General features: G+C 44.5%; 1 protein-coding gene across 9 annotated transcripts in view; it reads right to left on the bottom strand.

Annotated features, from left to right (window-relative positions):
• The window catches only part of SLC4A8 (solute carrier family 4 member 8), an 81,069-nt gene that overhangs the window by 45,781 nt on the left and 18,942 nt on the right, over positions 1-16,346 (bottom strand). For 8 of the 9 annotated variants that reach the window (XM_038378402.2, XM_038378405.1, XM_038378406.1 and 5 more), the window contains exons 2-5: positions 10,601-10,682; positions 5,186-5,320; positions 2,684-2,819; positions 1,472-1,632 (exon numbers count right to left, since the gene is read on the bottom strand). In XM_038378402.2, coding sequence (XP_038234330.1) covers positions 1,472-1,632; positions 2,684-2,819; positions 5,186-5,291 — 403 coding nt within the window. In that variant the 5' untranslated portion in view covers positions 5,292-5,320; positions 10,601-10,682. Of the gene's footprint in view, positions 1-1,471; positions 1,633-2,683; positions 2,820-5,185; positions 5,321-10,600; positions 10,683-16,346 lie in introns of those variants that run through there. The other variant, XM_043506631.1, reaches the window with a different exon arrangement.

Here is a 16,346-nt window from a genome sequence, read left to right as displayed (position 1 = left end):
GAAATGATTATTCACTGCTTAGCTAATGCAGTTATTATTCCTCATTCTCAGTAATGCAGTTTTCTTTCCTGATTGCATTGCTCTACACATTTAACCAAATTATAACCAGTCTATAACTGGCTTCCCTAAGATTTCTTGGATAATTGACTGTAACTGGCAGCGCTCGGGGAGGAATGTTCTAAGAACGGATCTGACATCACCAGACGTTGAAAGAGTTTGAATGGAGACCTGCCAGTCAAAAATAATTTCTACAAAGCTGCTTTCTCAATTACCCTCAATTATCTCCTCAACAGAAATGTATTACTTGGTCATCTGCCAAAGGAAGCCTGGCTTTGAAAGTTAGGTCTTGTCTACACATTGCAAAATAAACAAGGGACTGAATATAAAGTGCAAAAACTGTTCTGCACTAACTTCCTGTATGGACACATCTATTCCACAGTAAGGTTTTATCTACATGGGGAGTTATTCCAAACCTACTATTCTGATTTATTCTGAATTGTCTCAATCCACTTTGGAAACGGATTAAGGTAATGTAGAATTAGGATTTGTCCACATATGAAAATCAACCAAAATAAGATTGGGGCATGAATTTAAAAAGGATTAACTATTCCGGATTATCTCCATGTGAGGATGCTCTTACCCCAGAGTAAGAGTGCAATATTCTGAATGATTTATAATGTAATTATCTTAATCTCAACTATTTGGATTAAGCTAATAAGAGTGTCCACTCATGGCATCAATCAGGAACAGTTATTACATTTTAAATTTATACCTTACCTTATTCCGAATTAATTTTAGCAAACGCTAAGAGTATCTTTTTGCAGTTTAACTTAATCCATTTTCAAAGAGGACTAAATTAAACCAGATACAAGCACCCCTGGTGTGGAATAAAAGTGTCCACATGGGGAGTTCATGCCTGCAATAGCTAGTCTGGACTGTTTTCCTATATAGATAAGCCCTTAAAGAACTTGCGCAGTTCACACAGATTCCCGTGTCTTAAAGCAGAATAAACATAGGTGAATTTGTAACAAATAGTTTATTCAATGAATTTTACCTCTTTTTCTGACCCCAAATGGTCCAGACATACACTTCTAGTACAATAGCATGTTAACCTATTAGACTCATTTCTGTTTTCTGAAGTTATTCTCCAAATGATTTCTCTGAATAATTCTAATTCTGTAAAACATGAGAGAATTTGATATTTGAAAGATGCACATTTTTGATTGTCACACGGTCTGTTTCTGGACCTTGCTTGGACGAATGTAATCAGGATTACAGGGTGGAAAAATCATGATTCCAAACCTAAAGTTCAGTTTCTGTTCATATTTGCTGTTTTGATGACATCCCTACCGAGGATTTTGCAGGAACAAACATGGTGCAAAGGAAATTTATTTCCTTCAAAAATGCACAAGGATATTCCCTGAAGTTTTTTCTCTGACATGACACAACTGATCGCTCACTAGAGTGGTACCTGCAATTTCCTCGATGCTGTTGGCGCACATATCCAGAAGGACAGTCCCGTTCATGATGCAACTCCTCAGTTCAAAGAGACTGTGTAATGAAAGTGTCGCAACATAGGGTTTGCTCCAGCGTTCTCCTCCATCCTCCACATCCTCTTCGAACTTCAGCCACCTGGAAGCATGGCAAACCAAACACAAATAAATACCGTACCGGCAGCGACCAGTTCCAGTGAAAAGACCCTTAAGCAGGTGTTGCAGAGATACAAAGCTGTGTTTGAAATCTACACAATAGACATTCGGTAACTCAATTAACGGTTCAAAGCTGGAGAAGGGAAGAGGATCGAGTGCACACGTTTTTTAAGCAGCTGAGGCAGAAATTTCCACCAGCTCTAATAATGCGCTGAAGGGTCTATTTTATATTTATTTTACATAAGGCAGATCAGCTGCTGGGATTGGACGACAGGGGATGGGTCACTTGATGATTGCCCTGTTCTGTTCATTTCCTTCGAAGCATCTGGCATTGGCCTCTGTCAGATGAAAGGATACTGGGCTAGATGGACCTTTGGTCTGACTCAGTGTGACCATTTTTATGTTTTTAGTATAGTGCACAAATGCCTCATAATCTTTAAAGCATTTTTCCTCGCAACATCCATGCCTTTCTACTTTATATGGTGCCCATTATCCTAGTACCTAAGCATCTCTCAGTCTTTAATGTATTTAGCCTCCCAAGCCCCTGTGATGCAGGGCATCGCTACCGTCCCCATTTTACAGATGGAAAACTGAGGCAGAAAGAGACTAAGTGACTTGCCCAAGGTCACACAGCAAGCCTGTCTTACAGCAGGGACATGAACCTGGTCTCCCATATGCCCAGGCTAACACACTGATCACTGGACCATCCTGCCTCCCCATGTCTGTACATCAACATGCCTGCCTTTGATTCTTCCACATGCTGTTCTTACACCAGAGGTGTACGAAAAAGCAGAGGTGCTGTGCTATATACAAGGGATCTGCATCATATCTTCCTCCCACACTGCTTTACCAAGTCACACTCTGGAAATGCCAAGACTATGAAAGCCCTGACTAGCAGCAGCATCTCTTCTTCCAGCAGGTGGTGTCATTGGGCAGCACTTCAAGGAAATGGGACCAAAAACATGGCGTGATGGGAGGTCACAAAAAACACATTCAGTTTCATTGAGCCGGTGGAGTATATAGTTTTGTGTCACCTGGCCGTTTCCTTCCATTCTGCATCTTCCCCTTCTTTCACACAGATTTCATCCAGCTCTGTGAACAAATCATGGGGAACATGCTCCTCATCCTCCTCCATACCAAGGATAAACTGAACTCGCTGAGACGGGGTGTCTAATTAACAAACAATTAAAGAGGCATCTGCTGTGACCAGGTTACGCCATTCAAAAAACGCCACATTTAAAAGGAAGAGGTTGATCATTGTTATATGCATCGAAAAGAAACAGCACGCCAAAGATGCTTGGTTTCAAGCCGACCCACATGTCAGAAGCCAAATATAAAATTCATAGGCATCGACTCCATGGGTGCTCCATGGCTGGAGCACCCACAGAAAAAAAAAAGTGGGTACTCAGCACCCACTGGCGGCCCTGCCAATCAGCTCCTCTCCCTCCCACCAAGCATCTCCCGCCCACCGCAGATCAGCTGTTCAGCAGCGTGCAGGAGGCACTGGGGGGAGAAGGGGTGGGACGAGGCACTCAGGAGAGGGGGCAGAGCCTCGGGCAGAGCATGACTCAAGCACCCTCTCCCCACCCTGTCCCTGCCTCCTGCCTCCCCCCCCCCCCCGGGAAATTAGAAAGTCGGCGCCTGTGATAAAATTTGTAAAAATTTGCATTATTTGGAACATGAGCTCTTTGGAGCAGGGATTCTTGTTCTGTTTATACACCACCTAGCACAACAGGGTTCTAGCTCATGACTGGAACATCCAGACACTACCAGCACAGTAACAAAATTAATAATAATAAAAGGAGAAGAAGTAGAAGGAAAAATTCAAAACATTTGATTAACAGGCGTTTTAAATAAATGCAGGTTCTGAGCAAGTACAAATCTGGGACTAAGATACTATCACTTCCCCAAAAAGAGGGCCCATGTTTACATGATGTTGTTTGCATGAGACATTACAGCAAATAGACTTACATAAAACAACAGAATAAAGCCCCAGTGTTTAGTATTGTCATGGCAACACCTCAAATTCCCTATTGAGTTTGGTCCTAAATACATCATAATGTTAGTGACCTTTCGGTTAATGCCTCTGTCTTTTCCACTAATTCATATTTCCCCATCTCACCTCACCCCTACTTCAGGAGTATCATATGTAAGATACTGGAGGTAATTGGCCCACGCTACTCAGCACTGGCGAGGCCTCAGCGGGAGTACTGCGTCCAGTTCTTGTGCCACACTTTAAGAAAGATGTGGACAAATTGGAAAGAGCCCAGAGAAGAGCAAAAATAAATAAATAAAAAGATTTAGAAAATGTGACATATGAGGAAAAGGTTAAAAAAAACGGCTATGTTTAGTCTTGAGAAAAGAAGACTGGTTGGGAGAGGGGACAGGATAGCCATTTTCAAATATGTTAAGGGTTGTTAGAAAGAGAACAGCACTTAGTTGTTCTCCACATCCACTGAAGGTAGAACAAGAAATAATTGGCTTAATCTGCAGCAAAGGAAATGTAAGTTAGATAGTAAGAAAAACTTTCCAACTATTCAAAAAGGATAGTTACATACTGGAATAGATTTCCAAGAGAGGTTGTAGAATCCCAGTGATTGGAGGTTTTTAAGAACAGGTTAGACAAACACCCGGCAAGGTATATGTGGTCCTGCCTCAGTATAAGGGCATGGACTACATGACCTCTTGAGGTCCCTTCTAGGCCTACCTTTCTGTGATTCTATTATTATACATGTATTTTGCAAATTAAAAATCCCCCAAAGGAAAGAACAGAGCCAAAAAGTAAAAACGAATCATGAAATATCACGACTGTTCCCAGCTTTCACTTGGATAACTGCTTGTATGCTGCATGTTTCTCTTCCACCTTTCCTCTGTCTTATCTATTTCAACTGTAAGCTCCTTTATGATAGGGATTGCTGCTTGCTATGTGTCTGTATCACGCCTAGCATAATGGGGCCCTGATCCTAGTGGGGGCCTCTGGGTGCTTCCCCTACAAATAAAAAATGCTGATCATAAACAATTACTAGGAGTAAATTCTTGGCCCTCACGAAGCGAAGAGCGAAAGCTCCCACTCACTTCAGTGGAGCCAGGATTTCCCCTCTTAATTTTCGTACATGCTAACTAGCACGAGTTTGGTTCCAACTATTTCAGAGCGACTAAAACGACTAAAAAATTCAGATGTTGCTTTTATCAGGGTGAGATTGGGCAATGAACTTTCAATGTCCAGTGCCCCATGTTATCCCAAGAAGAGCAACACTAGGCAATTTACCAACTCTCGTGGTGGATACTCCATCCCTGATAACTTTCAAATCAAGACTCTGGGTTTTTCTAAATGATCTGCTCTAAGAACTACTTTAGGGAAGATCTCTCGCCTGTGTTATACAGGAGTCACGCTAGATGATCATCATGGTCCCTTCTGGCATCGCAATCGATGAATCTACTAAAAAAAAATTTATTCCCATTACCTACATAAGTTATGCTCCATCATTAAATGCACACTATGTCCCCATCATACATTAGCCTGAGGTTTTATTTACCATGAGATTCCTGCTCTTCTTGAATGGTTCCCTTCGCCCGGTCTCGTTTCCTATGTTTTTGGCCATGATTCCTGTGATGTCTGTGGCTTTGTCTCACCAAAGGCATCCGTACCCCAACGTACAGTGTTCTGTGCCCTGCAACAAAGCGGAATCCCATTAGTCGGTGTCACTCTTAGCCCCACAGTGCCTGTCAAGATGAATGGTGCCCATGGTATAACATTGCTCTTCATATAGCTACGCTTCATAACTTATAATGTTAAAAGTCAGTAAAAAAATATATATATATATAACACTTAGGTCAGCATTTCTCAAACAGGTCCATGAGGGTACTCCAGGAGGTCCACAGGCCCTGCTGATCAACTCCTCCCTGTTCCTTAACTCCTCCCTCTCCCTCCCAGAGCCTCCTGCATGCGTGTTCAGCGGCATGCAGGAGGCACTGGGAAGGAGTGGGGACTGGGCACGCTTGGGGGAGGGGGCAGAAAGAGGAGGGGCAAGAGTGGAGAGGGGGTGGGAAGAGGTAGGGCCTTGTGGAAAGGGGTGAAGTGGGGGCAGGACCTGGGGCTGAGCAGAGGGCTTGAGGCTCTGCAAAAAAATTTGACATCAAAATGGGTGTCCTCAGGTTGCTAAAGTTTGAGAACCGCTGACTTAGGTCGTACAATGATAGAGTTGAGCAAAACATCAGAATTTCATTCCAGGGGGAAATTCTAATATTTCAGCTTCTGTTTTCATCCTGAATTGAGAAAGAAAAAGTGAAATATCAAAAGTTTTCATGGACCAAAACTTTCAGGAACATTTTGATTTGGAAACATCGGAACGTTTCGTACCAAGTCAGTTCAGCATTCATCATGATAGAGTTGGCTGATGATCCAAAAATTGGCAGGGTGGTAAATAATGAAGAGAACAGGACACTGATTCAAAGAGATGTGCATTTTCACACAGCTACATGCACATTTATACACCTAGGGACAAAGAACGCAGGCCATGCTCACAGGGTAGGGGACTCTATCCTGGGAAGCAGTGACTCTGAAAAAGATTTGGGGGTGATGGTGGATAACCAGCTGCACATGCGCTCCTAGTGTGACTCTGTGGCCAAAAGAGCTAATGCAAACTTGGGATGCCTAGGAGCCAGACCTGCTGGCTGCTTCCGGGGCACAGCATGGTGCCGGGACAGGTAGGGACTAGCCTGTCTTAGACCCACCGCTGACCAGGAGCCGCCCAAGGTAAGCCCACGCCTCAACCCCGAGCCCCAACCTCCTGCCCCAGCCTTGAGCCCCCCCAAACCTGCAGTGTCCTCCTGCCCCCCAAACTCCTCATCCTCAGGCCCACCCCAGAGCCTGCACCCCCAGCTGGAGGCCTCACTCCCCCCTGCACCCCAACCCAGAGCTACTACCCACACCCTGAACCCCTCATCCCTGGCCCCATCCCAGAGCTTGTACCCCCCCAGCCCAGAGCCCATACCCCCTCCTGCACTCCAACCCCCATCTCAATCCACAGCCCCCTCCCACACTCCAAATCCCTCGGCTCCAGCCTGGAACCCCCTCCTGCGCCCCAAACCCCTCATCCCCAGCCCCAGCCCAGAGCCCGCATCCCCAGCCCAGAGCCCATACCTCCTCCCCCACCCCAACTCCCTGCCCCAGCCCAAAGCCCCCTCCCATACCCTGAACCCCTATTTCTGGCCCCACCCCAGAGCCCACACCCTCAGTTAGAGCCCTCACCCCGACCCCCGCACCCCAAACCCCTGGCCCAGCCCAATGAAAGTGAGTGAGGGTGGGGGAGAGTGAGCCACGGAGGGAGGGGGAATTTAGTGGGTGGGGGCGGGGCCTCAGTAAGGGGCGGGTCAGGGGGCGGGGCCTCGTGGAAGGGGCAGGGCTAGGGTGTTCGATTTTGCGCGCCACAGGTCTCTGGCCTGTGTTACACAGGAGGTCAGACAACATGATCACAACGGACCCTTCTGGCCTTGGAATCTATAAACTGCACCTGCCTGTGGGGCCCCAATGGGAGACATCGTTCAGTTACCTTTCATTCTCGTGCTCCTATATGGGCCCAGCTCCCCAATCTGACTACATCTCCCATGATGCACATACACTATGCAGCCTGGTCAGAGGGCAGACCACTATCCATCATGGGAGATAGAGTCTGGCAAGTGGAGAGTGTAGAATGGGAGCATGAGGCACCAAAACCGCACCGCCCAGCAGGCACTGGGGTGCCAAAGTTTAAAGTTGAACTGACTCAAAACTAAACATTTTGATTCAATTCAGTAAGCCGAAATGATTTGATTCGGGTAGAACTGATGTGAAACAAAACGTTTCATTTAGATGAACGCAACAGAAAATTGGAAAACATCAGCAAAATTTGAATTTTGATGGTGCAGAAACTGCATTTTCGGTGGGAAAATATTTTCAACCAGATCTGTAAGATAGGAAAGTTTGTGTAAGAAGCAAGAGCGTCAAACATACAAATCTAGCCTCCTAATTCTTTAGTCTGGACTGGCAAGATGTTGTGGGCCTTTACACGAGGTTTATTTTGGTTTGCCTTAGGCCAACCGGAAACAGGTTAAAGCTAAACAGAAATAAGCTGTTCTTAAATCAAAATAAGAATGTCCACATAGAAGTTTGCATTGGCTTAACTACTCGGGTTTAAAAACCGATTTAAGTAAAACCAGTGCAACTTTCTCATTTAGACAAGAACTCAGTCTATATTCTCTCAACTGAGTCAGTCAGATATCTGCAAAAGAGCCATTTTCACAGGGTCTCTTAAAGGTCATGGACTTGTTCTATTTTAGATCTGACATATCTGATTTATTTTATTATTACAAAGTTTCAAAAACAAGGCACTAGCTTGATTTAAAAGACCCTTAAGAAAGAAACAACCCTCTTTGCAATTTACAACTTTAATAGTATATCAATCCCAACAGCTCATTAAGCAGAGGCAGAAAGTAATTATTTTCAAAGCTTGCATAAGGCATAGCATGAGAGAAGATCAGGTCAATCTCCTGATAATGAACTGTATTAGACAAAAAAGAAAAGGAGGACTTGTGGCACCTTAGAGACTAAAATTTATTTGAGCATCTTTCGTGAGCTACAGCTCACTTCATCGGAAGCTTATGCTCAAATAAATTTGTTAGTCTCTAAGGTGCCACAAGTACTCCTTTTCTTTTTTGCGAATACAGATTAACATGGCTGCTACTCTGAAACCTGTATTAGACAAATCACAGCCAGACACCTTACGCATTCAAATTATTCCAGTGGCCTATCAAAGCTGGGTTTTTCTACCTGCTCAACTCAGAAAACATGGTGATTAGTCATTCCACTCCTCTGCTATTTCTAATGTTGTTTCCACTGGAGTTTTTTTGTTCCTTTATTTATAATTTTTTTTAAAATATGAAAAATGTCTGCTGCCTCTCTTATTACTAATTTAAGCCCATTTTGCCAGAATGAACCTGAAAATGTAATGCGATTCTCTGGCCTCTGTTATGCAGGCCACCAGACTTGGTCATCATAGTGGTCCCTCTTCTGGCTTTGAAATCTGTGAAAGTAGGGACAGGGGATGAAGCAAAAAATCAAAAGGTCAGGTCATATGTTGCCCTGTATTCTGAGTCATCACCGGCACCAGTGCAAGGCAAGTGCAGAAATCTTTAGGCCAGGCGTGTTGAAGACACAGCCTGAATGGTATATCTCTGTGCCCTGAACAACGCACACAGAGTCAGCAGAACCAAAGTGCTCTCTCTCCTTTTCTAAATATGTTTTGATCCCTCACAAGGGTTGGTCTTTACTCAAAACACTAGGTTGTGATAGGATACGGCATGGAGGCAGCACCGAACACTGCTCTGCAGCAGAGGCCCACGAGCAATGATGTTGGAGATTTGTCCACTTTGTCAGCTAGATAGAACATGGGGAAGAACAACCAAGGGAGAGACTTTCTCCCTTCCCTCTTCCACCGGGTCCTATTCTCCTCTGCGTCCCCTCTCCCTTCCCTTGTCTCTCTATTTAGCTAATCCCCTCCCAAAAACTCCCCACCTGGAAAAAAAATCAAAATTGATGGGATTAACATGCCGTTTGCCACCCATCACCTTGATCATTCCCATCAGGCCTACACTATGAACGTACATCAGTAGAACTACGTTGCTCAGGGGTGTGAAAAATCCACACCCCTGAACGATGCAGTTGTACCGACCTAACCCCCAGTGTAGACAGAGCCATGTCATGGAGGTGGATTAGCTACGCTGACGGGAGAAGCTCTTCCATCTGCATAGTAGCATTTTCACTGAAGCACCGATGCAGTGTTTTAAGTGTAGATCTGCCCTTATGCCCTTTTCTCCTCTCCTTAGCCGGTCTCTGCACCTCCGTCCATTGCTCTACCTTTGTATAGCACTTAGCACAATGGGGCTACGTGCTCGGTTGATCCCTACGCACAACCAAAATCATCATCACAATTAAAAACTCACAACGATTGACAGAATGTCCAATACAATGTGGCATTCCGTGCAAATAGGAACTCTCCTACTTAGCATTGGGTCAGCTAATTCCTGGGTAAACTACCTGGAGTAAACTACTAATTCCTGTTTCTCTCTTTCCTTTGGGAGCTTCTCAGCAGAAGGAATCACAGAATCATAGAAGAGCAGGGTTGGAAGGGACCTCAGGTGGTCATCTAGTCCCACCCCCTGCTCAAAGCAGGATCAATCCCCAACTAAATCCCAGCCAGGGCTTTGGATCCCCAAACAAAGTTTGCACGCCGTGGTGGAACAGGCCGGGAGAAGGAACACATTTTACTCATGGATAACTTGCAGGCCGAAACAGGGCTCAGTTTGTCAAATGACAAATCACGGACTACCCACATATTGCCCAGATCTGCTCTCAGGTCCCACTGCTTCCCTTTAGCATGAGGCCAGTCAATGGGCCAGAATCTTATGCACAGTAACACCCCAGACTGATGGGAGTGAGACTCCATTGTCTTTTAGAGCTTGGGCAACGACTCTTGGTGCAGTTCGTCTTCCAACTGGTACAAAAATGTCACGCGGCTGAATTAGCGTTGCAAAGTTCAGCCGTGTCCAAAGAGCCTGATTCTCTGTTGTTCTACCCTCGTGCTGCCATTTACGCCAGTGGGCGTAAAATGCTGCCAAGCCCGAATGCTGACAATTTACACCTCACCTTGCACTGGTGTAAAGGACTGCACAATGGAACACCGGGCCTCAGGTGTGTCAGGAAAAGTAAATCTCAGTGCTAATGGAGGGCGGGGAGAGGGGAGCAATCCAATCGCAAAGAGACCGATGAAAGTTGAGTTATGGCCAATCATTTATCTGATCTGGAACTTTATTAGCCAAGAAGTACATTTACTCCAGGTTCCATCTAGCTAGACATTAACAATGTACTAGAAAAACTGCAAAATATAGTTATCAGCTGCAGGCTTGGACCTTACCTTCCAGCTCTTCTTTCTCATAATGAATATTGATGACATTACTGGTCCCACCTTGATCCACCACCGCCTCTTCATCGACTCTCTGTTTAAAAAACAACACCAAAATGTGCAACTAGATAGAAGCAATTTCCTAATTTACTCACTGTGCACAAGATTTTCAAAGTGACTTAGGAGAAGAGTGGGGTGCTATTTATCAACCAAAAGTCCTTGCTGGTGAAAAATGCAGATTTGGTGGCACCAAAACATTGGCACAGGTCTACTTAGGAGCACAGCATGGGATTCTCAAAAGCAGTGTTGGCCTAACTTTGCTTCCAATGGTAAAATTTCAACCATGTGTCTTCCTATGTATTTGTACAGCACCTAACACAGGGGTGGGCAAACTTTTTGGCCTGAGGGCCACATCTGGGCATGGAAATTGTATGGCGGGCCATGAATGCTCACAAAATTGGGGGTTGGGGTGCAGAGGGGAGGGTGAGAGCTCTGGCTGGGGGTGCGGGCTCTGGGGATGAGGAATTGGGGGTGCAGGAGGGTGCTCCGGGCTGGGACAGAGGGGATCGGAGGGCAGGAAGGACATCAGCACTGGGGCATGGGGTTAGGGCAGGGAGGCAGGCTCCGGGTGGTACTTACCTCAAGCAGCTTCCAGAAACAGAATGTCCCCCCTCTGGCTCCTACGCAGAGGCGCAGCCAGGCGGATGTGTGCACTGCCCTGTCTGCAGGCACCGCTCCTGCAGCTCCCGGCCAATGGGAGCTGTGGAGGGAGCGCTTGGGGTGGGGGCAGTGTGTGGAGCCCTCTGGCTGCCCCTACGAGTAGGAGCCAGAGGGGGGATGTGCCGCTGCTTCCAGGATCCATGCGGAGTGGGGTAAGAGCCCGACCCTGTTCCGCAGCTGGAGCGGAGCAAGCCTCAGATCCCACTTCCCAGTGGGAGCTTGAGGGCTGGATTAAAATGTCTGGAGGGCCGGATGTGGCCCCCGGGCCATAGTTTGCCCACCTTTGACCTACCACAAATCAACCCCCATCCTGACTGGGACCAGCAGAACTCTTGAAGAAGCAAGGAGCTCAGTGAAAGGCTGTTATTTAAATATCAACAATATAACGGATCGCAGTATTGCCAACTCATGATTTTGCTGCGAGTCTTGAGATATTTGGTGGTTTTCTTAAAGCCCTAGCAACTGGAGTCATGAGATTCTCATGCAATCACAGGTTTCTTTTTTTAAAAAACCCTCGTAATTACAGAGAAAAGCTCAAAATGGAAGGCAAGTGTACAGTAAAATTTAAGAAAAACACAAGATAAATAAATTGATCCCAACCATTTGGAGGGGATGGGATAAAGCTCATGATTTTTAATCCAACCTCAAGCCTTGTCTATGCACAAAAGTTGTACAACTTTAACTATACCAATATAGTTTAACCAGTATAGTTAAAGTGATAAAGCTCCCCTAGTGTGGAAGCAGGTATAATGGTATCACTGTGCGTATACCGGTATAATTTATTCCCACATGGGATGGGGACTAAATTATGCTGGTACAAGGCACCTTTACATTGGTAAAACTATGTCCATACAAGGGTCTGACTATATTGGTTAAAAAAAAAAACCTACATAGAAGGGGACACAACACTGACCAGCAGGTCACACGTGCAGTAATTCCCAAAATGATTCAGGCCAGAGAAAATGTTCATATCTCAAAATTCACAGGAGACAAGCTACAGAATTGAAGCTTAGCAGCAACCAATAAGGACACACATGAGTCCTTCTTGCTTCTCCCTGAGTTCGGTGTTGTGGAAAGGGGCTACCCCTTTCTGACCAAAGAAGCAAAGGCGCAGCCAGGCGGATGTGCACTTATGCTGCAGTTTCAGCACCTTCTGGAAAAAAACTGATCATATTTTGCCCCTCTCTTCATGATACATTTCTGCTATTAATTGTTAAGACTTTCAGCAGGGGAAAAGTACACCACACTAGCCTTATTTTTTCTCTCTTGGCCCTAGGAAGGCCAGTTGTGCAAACGAATATAGTAAAAATCTGCTGTAAACAGAATTTCTCAGAAGAAAAGCAAAACCTTTTCACCTGTAAAGAGCAAAGAAGGACTCTGCGATGCAATAGTGATCACTCTTTATTTTGCATTTGTTTCAGAATTTATCTTATTCCCTTTAACTCACATAAGACATTGAGGATCTTTTATATTTGCCTTCTGGTGTTCTTGAGTTTTTAGGGTTTATGTTTGCAAGTTCTTCTCTTTAATCACAATGACTAGAAACTCAATTTTTAAAAAAAAAGAGCTGAGATTTCCACATCATCACATGGCTACAAGAAAGACGCTTTAAGAAAAAACATTGAAAATCAATACAATTGCAAGAGTTGGCAATGCTGCTTTGTGGAAACAGGAAAACTACAATGAATGTTGCTTATACATATTAATTGGCTCGAATCAAACAAGAATACTAAGCTTGATTTAAAAGCATATGTTATGTCAACATCCATAGTGCATTAACTTGTAAATGGAGAAGTAATTAACACCTCCATCTGCTTCAGAAGGGATACACAGAAGTAGCTCCTTTCTTTGTCACCCACTCCCACCGCACTCCTCCACCCTTTTATCCTTGAATTGGATTTTTTTTCCTGCATGCCTTTCTGGGTGGCTAGCCCTTTGAATCTGGTAGAGGCAAACAAACCATTCAGCTCTGAACCAGCCATTCTGGCTGATGTTTGCTGCATCTCACTCTCTATTAGAGGATGGGGTAGCACATGCTCACAGTCCAGTCTGGATATGCGGGTGCAGCACACTGGGCATGCATGGATTTTGTTATAAAATACACTCTATAATCAGGACCCTTGGAAAGAACAAAGTTTAGAGACTCCCACAACTTGTGTGGGGTGCCCCCAAAAGATTTGCAACCTCTAACATGGGACAGGCAGCTGGAATAAGTCAACTTTTTAAAATAAAAATCCTCACCATGAGCTTGTTTCAAAGAGCTTGTGGTCTAAGGAACTGGGGCAGGGATGGTCTCTTACTGGACTAGCACAATGGAGCCTAGATCTTGGTTAGGGCCTCTGGATGCCACCATATTAACAAGAAGGAGAATAGCGGAGGATTGAGGGATCCAAAAGCAAACAGCTGAACAGAAGTGGTGAGGCAGGTAGATAAGGTAATCAGGAGGTGAACTGGAATTGTGCTGTCTGGGGCATTACCTGAGAACAGAGGGGCTATTGTAACCCAGTGGTGACCATGTGTTACAGGCTCCCTTCTGTGTCTGATTCACAGAGCATATAAGCCTGTTACAGCCCTAGCTTTAGCTCAAGTTATAATAGCTGATGCTTTTTCAGCTCTGCAGATCTGCAGTTCAAACCCGGCCAGAATGGCAGCTATCACTCTATGCTTAATTTTGGCATATTTATGACAGACCCAAGTCATGTTGATGTTTTGAATGTGCTGGAGTTTCGTTAAAAAGAGAATGATAACTCCACAGAAAAAGACCTTAAATTGGAATTGTCACCTTAAATTGATGGGGGTTTGTTTGTTTGTTTCTCTTTTGCATTATTATTTCAAAGTAGCAACATCGCTTGTAAATAAGCAACGTTCATTCCTAGGAGAATCCTAGCTATGGCAACAAAAAATAACAGGAAACAGCTAAAATACCAGAGGTTGTTCCAGTCGGAGAACGAGAATTAATGCTTAGTAGCCCCCCAAGTTCCAATTTCAAAGTAAACTCGTTACTACTTTGTTGCAAGAAAGCAAATTGGTCCTATTCTGCAGAATTAATTCACGTTAGCTAGCAGCAGGCTTATCATTACAAGACCAGTTGACTTTCCATTTCCTAATTACTCCTGTAACTCTCTCTGCTTCTGTCTGTCCCTTCTTAGCAACAGTCACCCAGATCACCTCTGGCAAGGTTTCAGACAAGCATGGAACCACCGCAGACAGTAAGCAGCTTCATTTCTGAGACAGCATTCAGATCCTGATTAGCATTTGTCTTATCTGGCCCTTCTTAAAGGGAGCATATAAAAGCAATAGCCCTGCACCACTGCTGCAAAACTATATGTAATGCAAATTTAAACTCTTCAGCATGGGTTGTTTTTCAATTAAGGTCTTCAGTGGTATTGCCTGCCCTTTGCATTCCTGCCTGAGCTAGCATTTGCAAAGAGGTCTGACCAAGGTGGGAGAGGCTCACGGTACTCAAGACCGTGGATATCACATTTATGTAGCCCATTCCCAAACTTGCTATTCAGGTATATCACCCACATATTCAAGTATCAGGAGGGTAGCCGTGTTAGTCTGAATCCACAATAACAATGAGGAGTCTGGTACCACCGGACTCCTCCACATATTCAAGGATGTCAATTGCATGCTGACCAAAACATGCCACCTTCGAACGCATGGAGTGGATGAAATAACCCATGTGATGTACACTACACATCAGCCGATCATGGAAATAGTACGGTGAGCTGCACACCACACCTCAGTGCATTGAACCCTTTTATGAATCCAATGCAATTTAACAAAGCAGATACAGTGCAACAGCCACGAAAGCTGCTAAAACAGTCTGCATCAATGCTGCACCATGTGGCTTCGGCGAACCCTTTGCCCTATATTTGCTAATGAAAAAAATCACTATTGCTGGGAGTTCAAACAGCAGTGGTTGCCATTTAAAAAAAATCAATATTTGCCACCTGATACCACAGGGTCAATATATTTATAGTTCTAAGAGGAAACTGTGGTAATGTAGGATACTACAGTATGGTAGCTGTTGGCAAATATTGACTTGGGGCCAACTCAGAGGTGAGTCAAAGGGAATCTAACTGGGTATAATTCACATCTTTTCCCAACCCCTTCTATGTGTAACCTGGATCAGTTTGGATTCCCTTACACTGAGGTAGATTACATGTGTGAAATTCAGAAGTGATGTGTAAAACATAGGTAAATGGGTGTGAATCTAAAGCCAGATCTACACTAGGAACTTTTGCTGGTAATGTAATGTCTACAGGGGTGTGATTTGTGAGTGGATAGGTTTTTGTTGGGGGTGGGGGGGTTTGCAGCATTTCTATAACAGCAAAAGCCCTACTGTAGACACAGTTATACCAGCATAAAAGTGCTTTGGTCCATATAGCCTATTTTGTTCAGGGACCCAGTACAAACTGCACAAGCAAAAGAATTTTTTTACCAGAATTATTATTATCGTTTAATATTTGTACTACTGTAGCACCTATGAGCCCTGTGCTAGATCCTGTATAAACACCAAACAAAAAAATGGTCTCTGTCTGAAACAGCTTACAATCTAAGGTCTGGTCTACACTAAGGGGGAGATCGATCTAAGTTACGCAACTTCAGCTACATGAATAACGTAGCTGAAGTCGACGTATTTAGATCTACTTACTACTTACTGCGGTGACTAGACGCGATAAATTGACCCCCGCTGGATTGATCGTTGGATACAGCCAGATGGGAGAGAACAAGAAAACAATGAGACACTATTGATAAGCACTGGTGTCAGCACACCACCAGACTAACTATGCTGACCAAAACATGCCACCTTCGAACGCATAGAGTGGATGAAATAACCCATGTGACGTACACTACACATCAGCCGATCATGGAAATAGTACGGTGAGCTGCACACCGCACCTCAGTGCATTGCAAGGCTAAGTAACGAAAAAGATCAGCCTGAGCTTAAATTCTGTAGAAGCTCGCAGAGAGAGCGTTGCAGAGCATAAGTGCTTTGGCTGCAATTTTGTCATTTCTTTTCCACCCTAAT

The sequence above is a fragment of the Dermochelys coriacea genome, chromosome 20 (assembly GCF_009764565.3).
Source record: "Dermochelys coriacea isolate rDerCor1 chromosome 20, rDerCor1.pri.v4, whole genome shotgun sequence".
NCBI classification, from domain to species: domain Eukaryota; kingdom Metazoa; phylum Chordata; order Testudines; family Dermochelyidae; genus Dermochelys; species Dermochelys coriacea.
This window is presented reverse-complemented; position numbering and strand designations above follow the sequence as displayed.